The sequence below is a fragment of the Puntigrus tetrazona genome, chromosome 11, assembly GCF_018831695.1.
Source record: "Puntigrus tetrazona isolate hp1 chromosome 11, ASM1883169v1, whole genome shotgun sequence".
In the NCBI taxonomy this organism is placed as follows: Eukaryota; Metazoa; Chordata; class Actinopteri; order Cypriniformes; family Cyprinidae; genus Puntigrus; species Puntigrus tetrazona.
Window position 1 is genome coordinate 23,269,234 of NC_056709.1, and position 16,712 is coordinate 23,285,945.

The window sequence follows — 16,712 nt, forward strand, 5'->3', positions numbered from 1 at the left end:
AATATTCCCACCGTCTACTAATGTTCCAGCCAGAAAATGTCCACATGTCTGATTAAAGCAAGGGACACATCTGGAGTCCTTGTTGAAGTTCCACTAGACAAGATCAACTATTTTTAACCACGGTTTGAAAACGTCAAGGGCTGGGTGACTGAGGATCAGCCTCTGAGGTTATCAATGAGATTACAGGACACTCACACCTTCTCTCGGTTCATCTACTTTCTCATCCATTTATGCTCTTGTGCGGTGTGGCGTCAACATCACTGAATAAGAACTGAAAGTGATAAGAGAGCACCGATTTAGTAAATTAAGCTCTTCAATAATACACAAATGGCACAGGAAGAACTATGGATGTAGCGGCTGAGAAGGAGGCAGAAAGTCTCACTCATAAAGGCTTATGTTTATGTTTGTGGCTGTAATAGGCAACTATGCACAGCACATTGTAGGGTTTTAAGCTGATTTTATGGTCTGTTGGCTATTGTTTTGTGAAGAGTGAGCTGTGGGGTTGTGTAATTGCTTGTTTTAGCAGTAGCAGTATTGTTATTGCAAAAGAATAAAACACAAAATAATTGTATAAATTTAAGAACCAATAGACCAGTAGAATAATAATTACATATATATATATATATATATATATATATATATATATATATATATATATATATATATATATATATATATATATATATATGTTGTCACAAACACATTTATTGTCTTTCTTTTTTCTTTTCATACAGTGAATGTACACAATAACCGAATCTTTCTTTGTAACATTCCAGCATTTTCCTTCACGGACAAATGAAAGTGACGTGGGTTTAGTTGGAACAACATGAGGGTATGAGGGTGAATTTTTATTGTGAGTGCGTGTCTGTGAAACAGCCCTTTAAGCCACTTAAAATGAATCAAATCTAAGCTTATTATTTAAAACAAACAATCAAAAAAGATCATTTGTATGCTTGCGCTTTCTTAAAGCAGATGACTTTAATGCAATGGCATTCATACGTTTTTAGATATGGCTTTAGGGGCATCCATGTACATAGAAGTAATCACTTTATATTATAATGCATCTGCATTCTCTGAGTTATCGCCCACCTGTCCAGCATTCATGAATTAAATATTGGATACAGTTTACAGTATACCTCACTGTGACCCCTGTCCCCAAGACACGTGTGAAGTCTTACTCTCACGCTGTGTGTGTCCTACCCTAACCCGTACTTCATTCCAAACATTTTGAGAACAGGCTAAACCAGATCTAGAAAAGCAAGAAAGTCAGTTAAAAGACCAAAACAGACACGCTGTAAAGTACAGAAAGACACACCAAAATAAACAGACTTCAACAGACATGGAAACAAACTTAATACTAATCCAAGTGCATGAACTAAAATGTAAAGATCTAGTTTTATGATACATTTATGAACGATGCTGTAAAAGCAGGTAATTCTTTCAGGAAAAATTACATCATCCTTATATTAAAACGCAAAGAGCGATTTGGTTCATAATGAAGCTCTAGGAACATGCATCCAGTGCCATATCAAGAAATTATACTCCACAGATTATTCTTTTTTTATTATTTATTAGATAAGACATAATTACAATAATTTACACCTGAAGCAAGAACAGCTTACAAAAGAAATATTAGCAAAAGGTTTAAAAAAATACACCTTGTAAGAGAACATGAAAAGACTGGAATCTCAATCTATCACATGTATTATTATTGATGCGCTAAATGTTAAACGCCATTGGTTTGAGCAAATGTCAACATTGCTTAAAGATGCACTTCATTAATTATACGTGATGTCAGGTGAGTAATGCAGGTTGAGGGCAGACGTATTAGAATGATTTCCATCTGATCGCTGAGAAAATTGTGTGGATGACATACAGTAATGTGGTAAGAAAGGAAAACACCTGAAATGAAAGAGGCGTAAATAGTCATTATACACTTCAAAAAACAGTAAAACAGTGCTTTGTAGACTTGAAATGATTTTAGATTTTAATCTACAGGGACTTACCACGGCAGCTACGTCCAGTTTGTAAGTAAGTGCGTCTCTGCCAATTGTTTGATCCCAAAAAATGGTTATGAACGCGAGAAGCACGGAGGCACTGAGGTAGAGGAGTGCTGCAAATCCATGGTATGCTACATCCTGCGGGGAAAATTAAGATGTGTTTTGTGTCTTCATGAGGAGAGAAAGAAAGGGCAGATGGAAAAGAAGTAGACAAAAGATAGAGATTATGAACTTACCGCTCTCGCCCAAGAGCTTCTGTTATGATGAGACCCGCAAGCAAAGATCAGCAACCAGAGGAATGTTATGACAAAACAGAAAATTGCCACAGATATAACGTATGCCTGGGGGTTATAAGGGTAGAGGTACGTAGATGCTACCAGGCTCAATACCAGGCCTCCAAAGACCTGAGAAACAAGCAAAATGAAAGAAAAAATAAGTTTCCCTTACAGAATACCTTTTATTTCTGGAATTAAAGAGCTTGCAGATAGTTCAACAAATAGAAAACAAACTAATTGTCCAATGGTGTGACATAACAATGCAAACAAACAAAAAGCCTCCAACATGAATTATTTGTATCTTAATTTTTCCCCCTATATTTTTGCTCTGTCACGCCATAGGACACGGTCCAATTTTTGTTTGTCAGCTACCCTTATATAATATACCCAGTACACTATTTATTTCCTGAAGTTAAGTCAAATCACTTTAACTAGGTTGATATTAACAAACATAATCTTTGAGTTAACACGCTCGCACCATTCATGAGTCTTAATTTATTTATATTTATATACTTATTTTTACCAGTGAAAAAAGTTTAACAGACCAGCGTTTGTACTTACAGTTAATAATTAATACTTACTATTTTTTTGTGCTAAAGTTTCAAGGTGGCTTGACTTGAATGAAAACATAACATCAATAAAATGATCAATTAATTAAAATCAACTCACGAGCTCCGGAAGGTAGAAGATGTCGGGTATGGTGCAGAATATTGCCCCTCCGCGGGGCAGGTAGCCCATTTGTCCTGTATTGGTTGCCATGTACGCACACCTGAGTGTCCTCTCTGCACAGAATGAATGTACAGTAGTGCTGAGGATGTGCTTTATTAAAGAGGCTGGCAGAGTGCTGGACAGACCTGTTCATCTTGATGCATTCCATGAAGACCCACCCTGCGTCCTCGCTCCTGAGGGCTACTCTTTTATTTACAGTACTTGCCAGACGTTATCCGACAAAGTCAACACTTGTTTACAAATCATTATAGCGTCCGATGCTCATCCCTTTCTGACAGTGTTGCTGTCTTTAAAAAGCGCCCTCCTTTATTGTTTTATGATCGAACAACATAGCCTACTGTATGCCTCAACATCTTTTATTCTAATCCTAAATAGATGTCTGTATTCGAGGTGGTATATTTGATAAATATACTTTTTGTAAATGCAAAATATGGACAAAAGTGACAGAGCAGAAGACGAGTTTAATAATTTACATTCTAATGTCGCCTATTAATGTGGCCATGCACTTTGTGGCATTTTTGACTATAGGCAAAATAAAACGTGTTATTTTTTCCTAACAGTACAGCTGATGTCAGACTGGTTACATGGGTGGGTTAGATTTCATTGTGTTAACTAGAACACAGGTGACCATAGTGCGTGTCAGAGCGTGACTCAGGATTTAGTTTCACAGACGTTCAGCCAAGGTGTAAAAGATAGTAGAGAATAGACAATGTATCTATTAACTGCCTCTAATGTGTGCATTAATGTGTTCTTTGGGCAACAAGTAATAAGTATAATAAGAGTGACAGTGACATTTTCATTCAAATCTTACGTTTCGTGGAAATATTAATAGGCTATACTATTTATTTTTCTAGTCATTGTATCCTAAAATGTGTGATAGTGTGTGAAAGTATGTCCCGGTGTCCTCATCAGTGGATATGAATGCGATCGATTGTCTCACAACAGAAAGTCCCAAGATGTTCACATACTACAAACAATTTGCAAAAAACAAATTGTGATCATGTTTGCATAAGGGTGTTAAATTTGATCACTTTATTCACGTCAGCTATTTTTAAAGACCAAGACGAGGGAGGGGTCATGGTGAAACATTTAAACAATTGGTATCTATGTTGTTGGGCAACTTTGGTTAATGTTGCTGTCAACAGGCAACCGGGTGAGATACAGGTCCCACAACCATCCAAATAGAAACTTGTTACCCATTTTCAGTGGGCATGGCCAAAGTACCCAAGCAGGAAAAAAGTTCCCCCGCGTTTCATCAGCCTAAAAGCCTTCAGTCTGCTCTTTACATGACATCCAGGCATAAAAACATGACAAGAAATTCGTTAAAATATAATGTCCTCTTCTAAGTATATAATTATATGTAAATGTTTATGACTGGGTCCTAGGATGGTATATGCGAAAATAATTATGGTGTCATATCAGAAGTTTAAAACATTCCCTGAAGCGTTTTCTATATTTTGAGTAGATGATTTAAATAATTTTTATGCTAATATTAAATCTCGATCTCATTCACTAACATTTTAGACCTTCCGGTCTCCACCCGTCTTTAACCCCACACTGCCATCTAGTGTCCAGTCTTGTAATCACATCACGTGATGGCGCCAGCACGTGGTCTCTGTTACTTTACTCAGCGCTGATTCTGATGCACCAATCGCAAGCTTTTGAGCTCTCGAATACGATTTTTTGAATTTTTAATTTCCCACAAATTCGTTCAACGTGAGCTCGATCACGGATTCAGCTTCATGGGCGCATCTCCGTGGATGCACTGAATGTTCTTCCGCTCAAAGGACAAGTAAACGTTGCGTCCCCTTTGAGTCGGTGCGCATTTAGTCCACTCGTTACGGTAATACGGAAACGCCGTAACTACTGATGTTTGTAACTGATTTGGTCAAATAGGTCATCAGGCGTGATGTTTGACGCGCTGTACAGGCTCGGCTGTTGTCTTCTAGTCGTTGGTTGCTTAACATCCACGTTCTGGTAGGAATACTGACATAGTTTTCGTAAAACATTAATGCTTTGTTAAATTCATTATTATTTCACCTAACTTAACGGATTTGCAGATTGATAGATTCTTCCGGGTTTGTTTTCTCATGAAACAAGCTCGTTCATATAGTTTCCAACGCTTTCTGGGTTTTTTTTTTAGCTTTTTGCGTGAAAAGACGGGGCATTCCGTAAAAATGTTTTAGAGTGTCTCAGTATACAGAATATGGAAAACTTTTACAATATTCTACACCGTTATTACGTATCTACAGCCTATATGCATATGTATACATATATTTTGTATTTTTTTTTTAAATATGTATTAATTACATAAAACGTACTTAGTAGTATATAATGTTTTCTTTACAATAAGAATGAGATTATGACTGTATCACTTTTGCCTACAGATACATATATGGAAATATCTCGAGAAGGCTTTCTAAATTCATAAGCTTGTACACGACACAACTTTTATTGGACATCAGCACAAGTCTGGTTCCCCCCACCGTCCCTCCATCTGTGCAACACATCCATCGACTCCGACTTGAACCGCCACAGAAGTACAGACTTGTGATTACGGTTTAAACAAACACAGATGCCTCGATGGAGGACTTGTGCAAGCAAACACCTTCGTCGGTCAAGCCCAGTGGCTCAAGGGCTGCTTTTGTGCATTGCAACCTTTGGAGTGGTACTGCCTATATGCTGTCATCGTCTGCTCTACTCGTATTATTTTTTAAAGACCGTTTATCTTGATTCGCTAAGTGATGCAGCTCTACAAGAAAGCTACGAAAGAGGCCAGGAGGCCCTGCGTTTCTGGGAAGCAGCAGCCTCCGCGGAAAGCTTGAAGGACCCATTGGAAACGTTTGCTAAGGAACCGGATCTCCTGGTTACTGTAGTGACAGCCAGGAGGACGGAGGGGAGGGACTATCACTACCTATTACAGGTGGCACAGCAGCTCAAATCACTCCTCGAAGCGTGTGGCGATAAACCATGTGCCGAGGTCATGCTCTGCGACGTCGAAAGCGGCCCCACTTTAAACGAAGACGCTCTGCTTCTGGAGAAACAGTTTTTGGTTGTCAGACGCTCTCTTGGCGAGAGATGGCAGAGCCGAGACGTGGTCAACATCTTTGAGAAAGAGAAAAGAGATTATGTGTTCTGCCTGCGCAAAGCATGGCACCTGACGAGGCCGAAAAACGTCGTTGTCCTGGAGGATGACGCGCTTCCGTTGTCAGATTTTTTTCCTTCCGTTAAAAACCTACTCTCACGGAGATTTGCACTGAATACTTTATACGTAAAGCTCTACCATCCAGAACGCCTGCAGAGATACTGGAATCCAGAGCCTTATCGAATCTTAGAATGGATGGGTCTCGGCCTTTTTGGGGCTACGATGCTCCTCCTTTTGGTATCTCACTGTACACCTCTCGCTTTTACCTTCTCGCCTCCTTGTTTTCTCTTTCTGGCTCTCTATGTAATGGCGGTGGCAGAGTTGGCAGGGAGGCACTATCTCCTCGAGATCAGACGACTTTCGCCTCAGCTTTACTCCGTCTGTCCTGCCACTGAATGCTGCACTCCTGCTATGCTGTATCCAGGTAACGCCTCCATTCGAGCCGCCGAATACCTGGACCAGGACGTCTGCGCTCAGGGAAATGCAAAAGACATGGTGCTGTACAAGATCGCCAGATCGAGGCCAGGTGAGAAGGCGCACAGCGTTGAACCCAATCTCATCAAGCATATCGGTGCTTACTCCTCCATCAGGACGAACCCCGTTCCACCGCGACTAATGTGATATTTCAGATTTTGTTCTCATAGAACAACTCGTAAAAGTGTAACATGAAACACATTTCAGACACCGCTTGAACACATACTCATGTAGGAGTTCAACTTAACACTTAGATTGAGGCTTAAAAGTCTCTACTCGCATAAACTGATTCATGTAAAGAAAAGAAATTCATTTAGAAGATCATAACCTGTGTTTTATATATGTGACCCCCTTGTGCTGCAACTCCAGACACTGATGCTTTAAGAATGTGGGGTATTTTTAAACTATTTTAAATCTTGAATAAAGAGTGGGATTTTTAAATCTTTACAATTTTATACATTTGAGACTGAAATCATTACTATTGTTGTTTGCATCTGCTGGAAGTATAATCATTTTTCTAGTTTATTTTATATTCCACAACAGCAATGAAATCCTTCTACATTTATGTATAAAGAAATCATAGCTGTTTTGTTTTTTTTTTTGGCAAAGAAATAAAGGTTTTAAATTGTTTCCTGTTGATACTTACAGTAGAATGCTGCTGGTGTTTTAAGGCAATGTTATTATAAACATTTGTCTACAGTGAATAAAAATGGCTTTTACATCAGAAGGGAATTAATAGAATTATGAAGAGTAACATGAAAGTAATTTGCACGCTCTTAACATTAAAGATAAAACGTGGTTAGTTAACATGCCTTTAACAGTCTTTTTCTTTCTTTTCATCATGTGCACTACAATGTCCCAGTATTAATTCATTTACTTTTTAATTTTATTGATTAAAAGAGCATTGCAAATCTATACAATCCATGGCGTTTATAGACATAACTTTTGGTTAAATAAATGAATAAATATAAAGTTTTACAGTCGTTGGGTCTTTTTTTTGTCTTCTATCGCTTTATTTACTGGTACCATAATTACATGCTGAAAAACATAAATTATTTGAAGTTTTGGTGTTGCTATAGTTTTAAAATCTCTGTAAGCATAAGGAAACAATGGGTTAATCATAACATAGTCGTTCAGACGTCCCTATAAAACTGCCTGTGGATCTTCACCGCTAGTTCCGCTGGATTCAGTCACATGACCGCCGGTCAAAATACATTGCCCTGCAAACTGTCTTTTAAAGATTGAGTGTATTAAATTGCTACAAACATTGTTGATAAATAAATATATTATTCGCTATAAGATTGTTTATTTGTAGAGGTTAAAGCCAAATGACACACGTTTCCGTCGTTGGGAATATGCAGGATGAAAACCCGAACACATCCTACTATGGCGAGGATTCATCTTATGAATAATAATTAGAAGGGGCGTTCAGCCAATCAAAGCGAGGCATTCTAACAATGGAAGGCGGCCTCATTAATATTAATGAGGCTATGCTCAATTTGATTGGTGAGGTGTCTTTTTTATTAAATATTAAGTTGGCCACGATGACGTCGCTCGGTTATTTTTCCAAATACGAAGGCGTGGGTCATGAATTTTTAATAGCGAGACCTTCGCCGTGCTAGGATTAGTAAATTCGCTACGTTTGCAAATGAAACTTTTTCAAGACGGGATTTCCTGCGAACTGGATCTGCATCAGCTGCGTTAAGGACTTGGAAAAGTTTAGAAAAATGTCAGAGACCGAAAAACCAAAGGGCCATATTTTACCAAAGGACGGAGGTTTAACCAACGGAGGAAACGATGTTTCCAGTAACGTTTCAGATGAGATGACAGAGGTATGTTGCGCGGATATAGTGATCTTAGAAACCTGTACTCATCAACGTGCCGAGAAGTGTAAACATCTAACGTTAAACGGAAGGGTTTAAAAGACGTTCAGGTTCATAGATGGGACTCTGATATTAACTTTGGATTGGTTGTTTAATCAATTGAGCTGGAGTGTCTATTGAACACACCGCGTTATGTACTCAGAGAAACATCTGGTGTTTTGCTTGACAAGAAAAAAACGTGTTTCCTTTTCTTGCCTTTTGCAGACATTCCTTAAGTTCTTTAAGTGGCAATTGTTTAGCATTGGTAGAAAAATGCATTACGTTTTTCTGTCGCCGTATAAACATATTTGAACATGGACCAAGCTGTTAGCAAAAATGTGCACATATTAGCCATGTTTCAGTGATGGCTGTATGGTTTTCCATTTAATCCAGTTACACAGCCTTTTGCTAATTATTTCATTTATTCATTGTTTTGGTTTTTTTTTAACGCAGAATTAATTGAGAGATTACATGGAATATTTGCATTTATAGAAATCAATCACTTCATTTAAAATGAAATAGAAATAAAACATGCAGTGGATTATGATTTCCTATCAAACTGTTTTTTATTCTCTCTTTTTGGTCACTGATACGGTTTTAGAAATTCGACCTTGCTACAGTATATGTGTCGGATGCCCAGTATAACAGGAACATCTTTTTCGATACTTCGCCACAGGCTGTGAGGTAAGAGATGACTTTCCCTTCAATCATTTATATAACATTGACTATTACTAGATTGTGCATTATAAAACCTGTCAAATATTCCACAGGCTCTACCTGCTGTACAATCACTGGTTCATGCAGATGCTGGTGTATGTGTTCATCATCATAAATCTTTCTCTGGCCCTCTTTGAGGATCCCGCTCTTGTGCCACTTCCTATTTGGGTATGATCGACAAACATGTTAAACTTACATTTTCAATTTGTTCAGTTTAATCACTTATCCGCTGTGCAATTCGTTGCGTAGCTTTGTGAATGGGTGGTTGAATGTTTATTGTGTGCTCACTGTTTCTATCTCTGTTTAACTATAAACCGTGTTATGCATGAACCGCTATATACTGAAACGAAACGTGGCTGTTGTTATATTAACTATTATTATATACAATGGAAAACCGTTTGCCTAGCAACTTAAAACGTTTAATGCCTTTCTGGCATCCTGCATTCCATGGCAACAACATATTTATATTTCATGGATATTCATGTTGATTGAAAAGTAGTACTGAGTCACTTTCTGTCAGGAGCTGTCGATTATTTTTATTTTTTTTTTCCTGTCACTATCCTTATTTATTGATATGTAGCCCAGCTGATTGTGGTTAGCCCAGCCGTTCACCGTTTAGCAAATAATAAAGCATTGTTAGATTAAAATCTTATAAGACAGTTCAAATTCTATATCTTTGTTATGTGTTCTCTAGGCAACGTCTACAATTGAGATCATATGTCTCTCTGCCTTCGTTGTGCGGATGGTACACTATGCCAAAGTCATTCCAAGGGATAAATTCTGGAAGGATCCTAAAAATATCTGCATCATAGTCATTATAACGGTAGGCATCTAATCTGCAAAGAATATTTTTGGACTGGAAATGTGAATGTTTTCATTTTATTTACAGATACGTGATCAGTTTTTTTTGAAGTGTTCTGCCTGTGCGAACGGGAGAAAATGCTGAGAATGTACCGCAGTTGTAACAATGTTGTGAAATGAACTTTAGCCCCGGGTTTGTTGTTCTCAGCAGTTCTGCAGGATCACCAGGAAATGTGGCGTTCACTGACTATGCATTTAGTGAAGGCAGAGGGTTTCGCCATGTGTCGTGAAGCTAAATTGCATAACTGCGCTGGGAGACTTTGAATGCCGCTGTATTCATTGTTTCATGATCTTTCTTTGCTCTTCCCATCTCACAGCTCTCTTTCGTAGATTTGACTATATACGGGGCTCTGAAAGCTACAGGCTACTTTGGTATCCGGTGGTCGAGGGTCTTAAGACCGCTTCTGTTAGTCAATGTTACGGAGGGAAGACAAGTAAGAAAACCGCAAAGCACAGAATCAAATAAATAAATGTATTATATAAATGTATTTAAGATAATTTTGCCATTAAACAATAAAGCTCAAAATTGGTGAAAACACACAGTTGTTCAAGTATTTCAGGTCATCTTACCCGCAAATGTCCTCTAGACCTATTCCTGTTTTCTCTGTTTTGTGTCTGTAGCTGAGAAGGGCGTTCAGGAGTATTCGGAATGCACTGCCTCAGATCTCCTACGTTTTTATCTTATTCATGTTCAGCGTCTTGGTCTTTTCTCTCATGGCTCTCAAACTGTTTGGTAAAAGGTAATCCGAAATACAGTATCATCCATTTATACTTATATTTATTTGTCTCTTTTGAAAAAAAGTTTATTACTGTCTTTTTCTTATATCCTAGGGGCCTTTTCACCATTGATGGCTCTCCATATTTCACTGACTATTTGGATATTGTTTTTGATCTTTATGTTTTAGTGACCACTGCTAATAGCCCAGATGTCATGTAAGTCTTGAACTATTGCAGGTTCTCTGTCTCTCTCTCTCTCTCTCTCTCTCTCTCTCTCTCTCTCTCTCTCTCTGTCTCTCTCTCTCTCTCTCTCTCTCTCTCTCTCTCTCTCTCTCTCTCTCTCTCTCTCTCTGTCTCTCTCTCTCTCTGTCTGTCTCTCTCTCTCTCTCTCTGTCTCTCTCTCTCTCTGTCTGTCTCTCTCTCTCTGTCTCTCTCTCTCTCTCTCTCTCTCTCTCTGTCTCTGTCTCTCTCTCTCTCTCTCTCTCTCTCTCTCTCTCTCTCTCTCTCTCTCTCTCTCTCTCTCTGTCTCTCTCTCTCTCTCTCTCTCTCTCTGTCTCTGTCTCTCTCTCTGTCTCTCTCTCTGTCTCTCTCTCTCTCTCTCTCTCTCTCTCTCTCTCTCTCTCTCTCTCTCTCTCTCTCTCTCTCTCTCTCTCTCTCTCTCTCTCTCTCTCTCTGTCTCTCTCTCTCTCTCTCTCTCTCTCTCTCTCTCTCTCTCTCTCTCTCTCTCTCTCTCTCTCTCTCTCTCTCTCTCTCTGTCTCTCTCTCTCTCTCTCTCTCTCTCTCTCTCTCTCTCTCTCTCTCTCTCTCTCTCTCTCTCTCTCTCTCTCTCTCTCTCTCTCTCTCTCTCTCTCTCTCTCTCTCTCTCTCTCTCTCTCTCTCTCTCTCTCTCTCTCTCTCTCTCTCTCTCTCTCTCTGTCTCTCTCTCTCTCTCTCTCTCTCTCTCTCTCTCTCTCTCTCTCTCTCTCTCTCTCTCTCTCTCTCTCTCTGTCTCTGTCTCTGTCTCTCTCTCTGTCTCTCTCTCTCTCTCTCTCTCTCTGTCTCTCTCTCTCTCTGTCTCTGTCTCTGTCTCTCTCTCTCTCTCTCTGTCTCTCTCTCTCTGTCTCTCTCTCTCTCTGTCTCTCTCTGTCTCTCTCTGTCTCTCTCTCTCTGTCTCTGTCTCTCTCTCTCTCTCTCTCTCTCTCTCTCTCTCTCTCTCTCTCTCTCTCTCTCTGTCTCTCTCTCTCTCTGTCTCTCTCTCTCTCTCTCTCTCTCTCTCTCTCTCTCTCTCTCTCTCTCTCTCTCTCTCTCTCTCCCCACTCCCCCCACTCTCCCCTTTCTCTCCTTTTAGGCTTTATATTCTTTGCTGCATTTTATATTATTATGTAATTGTATATTCAGCCGTATAGAAGACTTTGAGTGTACTTTAAACATGCTATGCACATGCTTCTCTAATATTTTTATGTTTTCATTGTAGGATGCCGCATACAACTACAGTGTTTTCTTCACTATTTTCTTCATTCTGTACATTGTTATCAACACATACACCTTCATGTCCTTCTTTCTTGCCGTTGTTTACAACAACTACAAAAAGTACCTTAAGGTATTCACATCTTTGACAAGTCGCCATGACAACTTTTTCAGTCATATTTTAAAATAAATTACCAAAAATTGTAAAATAAATTAATATGTATATTTAAAAATATTAAAACTAATTAATATTATGTTATTAATAATATTAAAATAAGGTTTTTGATCTATTAATGTTTGCATCTAATACTATTGATCAATCTAAAAACTAGTTCTTGATTTCTTTCCTGTTTTCTAGGAGGAAGTGCGGCAGCTGGTGAAGGCCAGAAGATTTAAGATGTGCCGGGCGTTTTCTTTGCTTCAGGAGACCCGGGGTGACGGTGGAGAGCCTGTGGTGACCCAGGCCAAGTGGAACCATCTGGTTAAACTCATCAAGCCAAATATCAGTGTTGCTCACCGGGAATTGCTCTGGAGCGTCTTAGATGATCAAAATAAAGGACACATAGGTCAGACAGATTTTTCTTTGACTTCAAAAATAGTCACTTAAAAATTGTGTTTGTCTGCTGCTTTATTGACATTTTCCTTTTAACTGTTACTGTCTGAGCAGGAAAGCTTGCATTTGTCCAGCTTGCTGATCTTCTGAGTATTCAGGTGATCACAGTGAAGTCACAGCCGCACCCCATTCAGATCTGTTTGCCCTCCATGTATAATTCCTCGGTCAGCAGATTCATTCGCTATATGGTTCATCACAGGTACACGGACACAAAATATTTCACTTGCATTGATACTGAGACAGTCACCTTTTTTTGGAACAGCAAAGTTGTATTTGCAAATCTTTTGGACATCCTGTTGATGCTAACATGTTTGTACATGTATTTGTCATATGTTGACCTGTATTGTGTGTTCCAGAATGTTTGTGTATGTCTATGACCTGATTATCCTGGTGAATGCTGTGTTTATTGGTCTGGATGAGGAGAACCCTGTGGTATCAAATGCTGAGTGGGGTTTTCTGGCTCTTTATATGTTGGAGATCATTCTCAAACTCTACGCTACCGAGCCTCGGGCGTTTTTCGCTCGACATCATTTCTGGAACTGGTGAGGAGACTTTGTTTTGTGTGGCTCACTAAATTTTATTACATAATATCTGTATAAGCTCACATGAAAACAAATTCAATTAAATCTCTTACAGGTTTGATACCATCATTATTGTGTCTGCACTCTTTGGCACTATCATTAACTCGGCACTCAAACACTGTAAGTGCTTATGAACTACTGATGCAGTGACGTTGTGCATTTGACTGAATTGTATATCAAAGCTGTTAGGTATTATGTAAGCATACCTTTAAGAAATCTGACCCAAGGTTTTACAAACAAGACTTAGGCCTAATCATAAACTAAAATTTAATCTTAACTGATCTTAAAATATGGCAGTGCTTTTGTCTTAAGATGCACACTAGTATTGTGTTTTTTTTTTTTTCAAAGGCATGTTCATAAAAACTACTTAAATGTCCTAATTGAACTATTGCCTAATCCTGTCTATGAGACCAGGCCTTGCTGTCTTTGTCTTTGCATTGATTGACCAATGTTTTTTTGTTTGCAGCTGGAGGCTACACAAGTCGCCAGATCTTGGACATCGTCTTCATCTTGAGAGTCCTCCGACTCATACGTTTAGTGGATTCCATAAAGAGGTCAGATAGACAAATCCTTTTTACGCACCTTTTTTTAAATTATGCTGCCATTTAACATTAAATGTAAAAATGTGCCTTTGTAGATTCCGAGCCATCATCAACACTCTTATTAAAATTGGACCAACCATTCTTACGTTTGGCCAGCTCATAGTGGTGAGGATTTACAAAGTCTTAAGAGATAACTCAATGTATATTCATAATTTAGTCATAGTTTACTAACCCAAACTATTTCTATTGCTTGTATTTTTAAACAAATAAATGTGTGTGTTTATGTATGTGTATATATATTTACAGTCATGGCCAAAAATCAGCACCCTTGGTGAATGATCAGTTCACAAAAATCTAACCTTTCATTGATAATAATTTAAAACGGGGGGGAATTATCATTTATGATTTTTTTTTTCCTCAAATACACATGGACACAATTATTGGCACCCCTAGAAATTCGTATGAGTAAAATATTTCTGAAGTATATTCCCCTTCATATTCACAATTTTGAGCACTCCAGGAATTTAATGCAGAAATGATCCAGTTATGAAATAGGAGGGAAAACAAAGGTCAGATTCCCTTAATCATCCATCATCACAATGAGAAAAACCAAAGAATACATTTCTGATGTACAGCAACAAATAACTGAGCTTCACAAATTAGTGAAGTGGCTTTAAAAAAGAGCTAGAGCAGTGAAAATTCCCATTTCCACCATTTGGGTAGTAATTAAGAATCTCCAATCAACATAAAATGTTATGAAACTGCCTGCAGTGATTCTCATAAATAAATGTATTTGTCGCGGTAATCTGCAGAGAAACTCCGCTTTGTTGGCCGTACCACAGCAGATTAGTCAATAATAAATGAGTACAAAACAGCGTTTCCAAGAACCTGTTGCTTTTTGACTGTTTGGACTTGAATATGAACATAATTTGTCTGTTAATATGATTATGATTATAGTTTGTTACACAGACGGAGGCAGCGTGCAAACCGCAGCAAACAGTTGCTTATTGTGTATTGATATTTCATCAGACAGTAGTGTAGTATTAATGGGTCCAGTTTATTATTTGTAGATGTTTTATGTATGACAACAGAAAATATCATGTGAATGGTCTCTGATCTCTAGCCTTATAAGGGAGTATAGGAGAACATTTAGAGCTGTTAAACTGGGAAATTAGGGTTAAAAACATATTGAATTAATTGTGACCAACGTATATTTGAGAAAAGCATTTATTTCATAATGATATTTTCCTTTGTTTTACATTCATATTATTCAATGATAACAATACCTGTTTCTGTGCTTTAAAGCCACATTGTATCCTGTAATGATTTTGGGACAGGGACATAATCATTTGAAGAGGGGCAGATCCAACATGCTGCATACTGAACTCATAACTGATGTGTATTAATATTCATAAATCCACTGCTCTCCCCAACAGGTGGTGTATTACATATTTGCAATGGTTGGAATGGAATTATTTAAAGGGAAAGTTCAATTTTTTGAACCTAACTCTACAAGTCCCTATCGAGAGTACTGTGGAAACCCTCTCCTCCAAGGAACCACTTTTGCTAAACTCAACTACTGCAAGAACAACTTCAACAACGTCGTCTCTTCCTTCATTGTCTTGCTGGAACTCACTGTGGTTAATCAGTGGCACGATATCCTTTACAAATACAGATCATAATGCATGATAATGTCTTGTGAAGTTCTAATAACATCATTATCATGCATTGCTTTTCTCTTAACTGACTTTACTGTTGACCAGTGGTTTCACAGCAGTCACACACATTTCAGCCAGAATTTTCTTCGTCCTTTTTCACATTGTGGTCGTCATTATTATCATCAAGTAAGAATGAAGGCACTATTTAAATAGTATTATTGTGTGTTATTAGGAAAGAAAATGAGTAAATAATGTGAGTAGTGAGCCTTATTGTTCTCTCCCTCAGTATTTTTGTAGCATTTATCTTAGAGGCATTCTTGGTGGAATACACGGTTGACAAAAGTGACTTGCAAACTTCACTGGAGAAAAAAATAGAGGAGCTGGAGCTTAACGTTCAACAGTATGTACCGTTTGGACCACCTATCAAATTGTTTAGCATAGCATCATTTTGGTGTGGATTTGGAGTTTTAATGCAGGCCTTTTTTGTTTGGCAGGGATGGTGTGGACACTGGTCTGGTAGATGCAATGGAAAGCAATGAAAATGAACTGGGCGCTTCTGAAGCTGGCAAACAGAAGCCCTCCCTCATGTTTAAGATTGCTTCAAGAAGTAATTTATTTTATCAGTACCACCTCAGTTCATTTATTTAGTTACCATTATTTATTATTAGTAGTAACCCTTATTTATTTTACCCCCATTATTTTGTTTTATTTCATTCTTTTTTCCAATGCATTATTTACTAAACTAGTTTAGTAAGAAGGTTTTGTTTTATTTTCCAGGATCCAGAACTGTGGATGGACTTTTACAGCGGATGTTTGAAACAGATCTTCGCCCTGAAGACTTCAACGAGGAAGAGGATCCAGAAAATATTAACTTCTCAAACCCTGTGTTTGACTCAGTATAACCAAAAATTAAAAAAACAAAAAAACATGTAAATATATAAATACATTTTGTATCAAAGATCGTCTTTATGTATGATATTTGATTAGATTTATTATATAGACCTCGGTATATGGACCACTAATATTACTTTTTCAGTCATCAAAGAGCCATTTGTAATCAAAGGTTTGTGTTTTTATTTTTATATATATATA

At 38.1% G+C, this 16,712-nt stretch overlaps 3 protein-coding genes across 3 annotated transcripts; 2 read left to right on the forward strand and 1 right to left on the reverse strand.

The window, feature by feature from the left end:
• Positions 1 to 1,553: 1,553 nt before the first annotated feature.
• mala.2 (mal, T cell differentiation protein a, tandem duplicate 2) lies at positions 1,554 to 3,100 on the reverse strand. Its single transcript, XM_043251550.1, has 4 exons — positions 2,945 to 3,100; positions 2,237 to 2,404; positions 2,007 to 2,138; positions 1,554 to 1,902 (listed from the first exon to the last, which is right to left on the reverse strand). Exons 1-4 carry the CDS (start codon positions 3,032 to 3,034, stop codon positions 1,828 to 1,830), a joined length of 465 nt encoding a protein of 154 aa, XP_043107485.1. The 5' UTR covers positions 3,035 to 3,100; the 3' UTR covers positions 1,554 to 1,827.
• Positions 3,101 to 4,767: 1,667 nt separating this feature from the next.
• On the forward strand, positions 4,768 to 7,599 carry pgap4 (post-GPI attachment to proteins GalNAc transferase 4). The gene is made up of 2 exons (XM_043252868.1): positions 4,768 to 4,981; positions 5,392 to 7,599. Exon 2 carries the CDS (start codon positions 5,580 to 5,582, stop codon positions 6,768 to 6,770), a length of 1,191 nt encoding a protein of 396 aa, XP_043108803.1. The 5' UTR covers positions 4,768 to 4,981; positions 5,392 to 5,579; the 3' UTR covers positions 6,771 to 7,599.
• Positions 7,600 to 8,235: 636 nt separating this feature from the next.
• On the forward strand, positions 8,236 to 16,712 carry tpcn3 (two pore segment channel 3). The gene is given in 19 exon segments (XM_043251531.1): positions 8,236 to 8,455; positions 9,087 to 9,169; positions 9,256 to 9,370; positions 9,897 to 10,025; positions 10,381 to 10,497; positions 10,685 to 10,803; positions 10,895 to 11,000; positions 12,234 to 12,359; positions 12,585 to 12,792; positions 12,894 to 13,038; positions 13,196 to 13,381; positions 13,476 to 13,540; positions 13,887 to 13,974; positions 14,058 to 14,127; positions 15,399 to 15,618; positions 15,716 to 15,806; positions 15,907 to 16,020; positions 16,115 to 16,227; positions 16,398 to 16,712. Coding segments are annotated over 19 exon segments (2,325 nt in total). The 5' UTR covers positions 8,236 to 8,350; the 3' UTR covers positions 16,523 to 16,712.